The 3,480-nt window shown below is 36.4% G+C and overlaps 1 protein-coding gene across 1 annotated transcript; it reads left to right on the top strand.

Moving 5' to 3' along the window:
- Positions 1-215: 215 nt before the first annotated feature.
- On the top strand, positions 216-536 carry LOC145799257 (uncharacterized). Its single transcript, XM_082888802.1, has one exon. The coding sequence runs from the start codon at positions 216-218 to the stop codon at positions 534-536; it is 321 nt and encodes a 106-aa protein (XP_082744928.1).
- The last annotated feature ends 2,944 nt before the right edge of the window (positions 537-3,480 follow it).

Genomic DNA, 3,480 nt, shown 5'->3' on the forward strand with positions numbered 1-3,480 from the left:
TACCTAAGTTTTTCCCAAAGGAAAGACTTATGCGATATCAATAGTTCATCATTATAATTCTCAAAGCTTTAATATGTATATTGTTCTATCTTATTCCAGTGAAAGTTCGCACCTCATTGCACTCTCTTGCATCGAGTGTCCCTCTACTTATTGGTTCAAATTTTTTGGAATGGTATAAACATGTTCAGCTTACACTGGGTGTATTGGACCTCGATATGGCATTGCTTGAAGATAAACCTGCAGACATTAATGAATATAGTACTACAGAACAAGTTGCCCTTTCTGAATCTTGGAAAAGGTCCAATAGACTTAGTTTGATGTTCATGAAGATGACCATTGCAAATAACATCAAGACCTCCTTACCTCAAATTGTTAATGCATTGGAATACTTAAAGGCTATTGAAGATCGATTTAAATTTGCTGACAAGTCGCTTGCTGGCACTATTATGGCTGAATTGACAACAATGAAATATGATGGCAACCGAGGAGTTCAGGATCACATCCTCAATATGGCTGACAAAGCTGCAAAACTTTAAACTTTAGGGATGCAAGTTGATGAAACTTTCCTCGTGCAGTTTATTCTCAACTCACTTCCATCATAGTTTAGCGCATTCAAAATTCACTATAACACCAATGAAGATAATTGGAGTTTGAATGAGCTGACTAATATGTGTATTCAGGAGGAGGTGAGGTTGAGGGAGGAAGGACGTCAAACTACATTGGCTGTAACTCATGGAGCTATAAAGAAAAAGAAGGGTAAGTTTGTAAAATCAAAGAAAAATCCACCAAAGAAAAAGAATGAACCTGGGGAAGAAAATCAGGCTCAGAATGGTTTCACTGTCAAGTGCTACTTTTGTGGCAAGAAGGGACATGTGAAGAAAGACTGTAGCAAGCGAAAGGCTTAGTTCGAAAAGAAAGGTAAGAATTTTCTTTTGTTTGTTATGAATCAAATCTTGCTGATGTACCTTCTAATACTTGGTGGATTGACTCTGGGGCCACGACCCACATTACAAATGACATGCAGGGATACCTCTCAACCAGGAAACCGAAGGAAAGTGAAAGATTTGTCTATATGGGGAACTGTCTCAAAGTTGAAGTCGTAGCTGTAGAAACCTACTGACTGATCTTAGAGACATGTCATCAGATGGATCTAGAAGACACTTTTTATGCTCCTTCAATTTCTAAGAATTTAGTTTTGTTATCCAAATTAGATCGTGTTGGATATTCAGTTTTATTTAGTTGTGGAAAACTCAATTTAATGTTTAATTCAATAATGATTGGTTCTGGTAATTTATGTGATGGTTTATATAAAATTACCTTAAATCATGAGTTTGCACAATCATTAGTAACTCTGCATTTGAATATTGGTTTAAAACGTGGTCTAATTAATGAAAAATCCTCAATCTTGTGGCATAGACGGTTGGGGCATATCTCTAGAAATAGAATTGAAAAATTGGTGAAGAATGAGATTTTGGAAAACCTAGATTTCACTGATTTTGAGATATGTATAGATTGCATTAAAGGAAAGCAAACCAAACACACCAAGAAAGGTGCCACAAGATGTAATGAGCTTCTTGAGATAATTCATACAGATATTTGCGGGCCACTTAACATCCCATGTCTTAGTGGTGAAAAATATTTTATTACATTTATAAATGACTTCTCACGTTATGGAAATGTGTATCTAATTCATGAAAAGTCTCATGCTGTTGACATCCTTGAGGTGTACATAACTGAAGTCGAGAGACAATTAGATAGGAAGGTTAAAATAGTGAGATCAGACAGGGGTGGTGAGTATTATGGTAAATATGATGAGTCAGACCAAAATCCTGGCCCATTTGCCAAATTCTTAGAAAAGAAAGGCATTCGTGCTCAATATACAATGCCTGGTACGCCACAACAAAATGGAGTTGCTGAAAGGCGTAATCGTACGCTTAAAGATATGGTTAGGAGTATGTTAAGTTACTCAATTGTACCTATTTCACTATGGGGTGAAGCTTTAAAGACTGCAATGTATATGTTAAATAGGGTTCCTAGTAAGGCGGTTCCAACAACTCCTTTTGAGTTGTGGACTGATAGGAAACCTAGTTTGAGACACTTACATATTTGGGGTTGTCCAGCAAAGTCAAGAATCTTCAACCCACAAGAGAAAAAGTTGGACTCAAGAACAATATCTGGATATTTCATTGGTTATCTAGACAAGTTTAAAGGGTACAAATTCTATTTTCCTAATCACAGTACGAGAATAGTGGAGACTGGTAATGCTAGATTCCTAGAGAATGGTGAAATTAGTGGGAGTGAGAAAACACGAGTGGTGAATTTCGAGGAAATTAGGGTGGATATCCCAACATTTGACCCTTATCGAAAAATTGTTGTACCTCAGACTATTACACAGGCTAAGGGAAACGAACAACATAATGAAAATCCTTCACTACCTCATGTTTCACCACTTCATGAAGATAACACCATTGAAAATATTGTAGAACCATCACAACCGACAATTCTAAGAAGATCTCAGAGGGAAAGAAAGCCTGCCATTCCAGATGATTACGTGGTGCATCTACAAGAATCTGATTTTGATATTGGGATTAACAAAGATCCAGTCTCATTTTCACAAGCCATGAATAATGATGATTCTTCTAAATGGGTCAATGCTATAAATGAAGAGTTAAAATTCATGGAACAGAATAGTGTTTGGGATCTCGTCGAATGGCCTAATAACTGCAAAAAGGTCGGATGTAAATGGGTCTTCAAGACCAAGTGTGACGCAAAAGGCAATATCGAACGATTTAAAGCCAAACTTGTGCCAAGGGTTTTATTCAAAAAGAAGGCATAAACTATACAGAGACCTTCTTTACAGTATCTAAGAAGGACTTGCTTAGAATCATCCTAGCATTAGTAGCTCATTATGACTTAGAGTTGCATCAAATGGATGTGAAAATTGCTTTTCTAAATGGAAATTTGGATGAAGAAATTTATATGGAGTAGCCAAAAGGATTTGCAAAGAAAGGTAAAGAACATTTAGCTTGCAAAGTAAAGAAATCTATATATGGTCTTAAACAAGCTTCCAGGCAATGGTATTTAAGGTTTAATGATACCATTACCTCATTCGGATTTAAGGAAAATGCAGTTGATCAATGCATATATCTGAAGGTTAGTTGGAGCAAGGTCATTATTTTGGTGCTATATGTGGATGAGATTTTGTTAGCTAGTAATGACCTTGGCTTATTGCATGAAACCAAGGAATATCTCTCCAAGAACTTTAAAATGGTCGATATGGGTGAGGCAAACTATATTATTGGCATAGAGATCTTTAGGGATCGATCTCGAGGATTGCTAGGACTATCTCAAAAAGGATATATTGATGGTGTTTTGGATAGATTCAATATGCAGTTTTGTTCAGCCGGTGATGCACCCATCATGAAGGGTGATAAATTAAGTAAAAAACAGTGTCCAAGGAATGACTTGGAAAGAAAACAA

This window comes from Camellia sinensis, chromosome 9 (assembly GCF_055761805.1).
Source record: "Camellia sinensis isolate YWXY chromosome 9, ASM5576180v1, whole genome shotgun sequence".
Classification (NCBI taxonomy): domain Eukaryota; kingdom Viridiplantae; phylum Streptophyta; class Magnoliopsida; order Ericales; family Theaceae; genus Camellia; species Camellia sinensis.

Coding starts and splice junctions, on each gene's coding strand:
- LOC145799257 (XM_082888802.1), top strand. CDS start 216: ATGGCATTGCTTGAAGATAAACCTGCAGACATTAATGAATATAGTACT.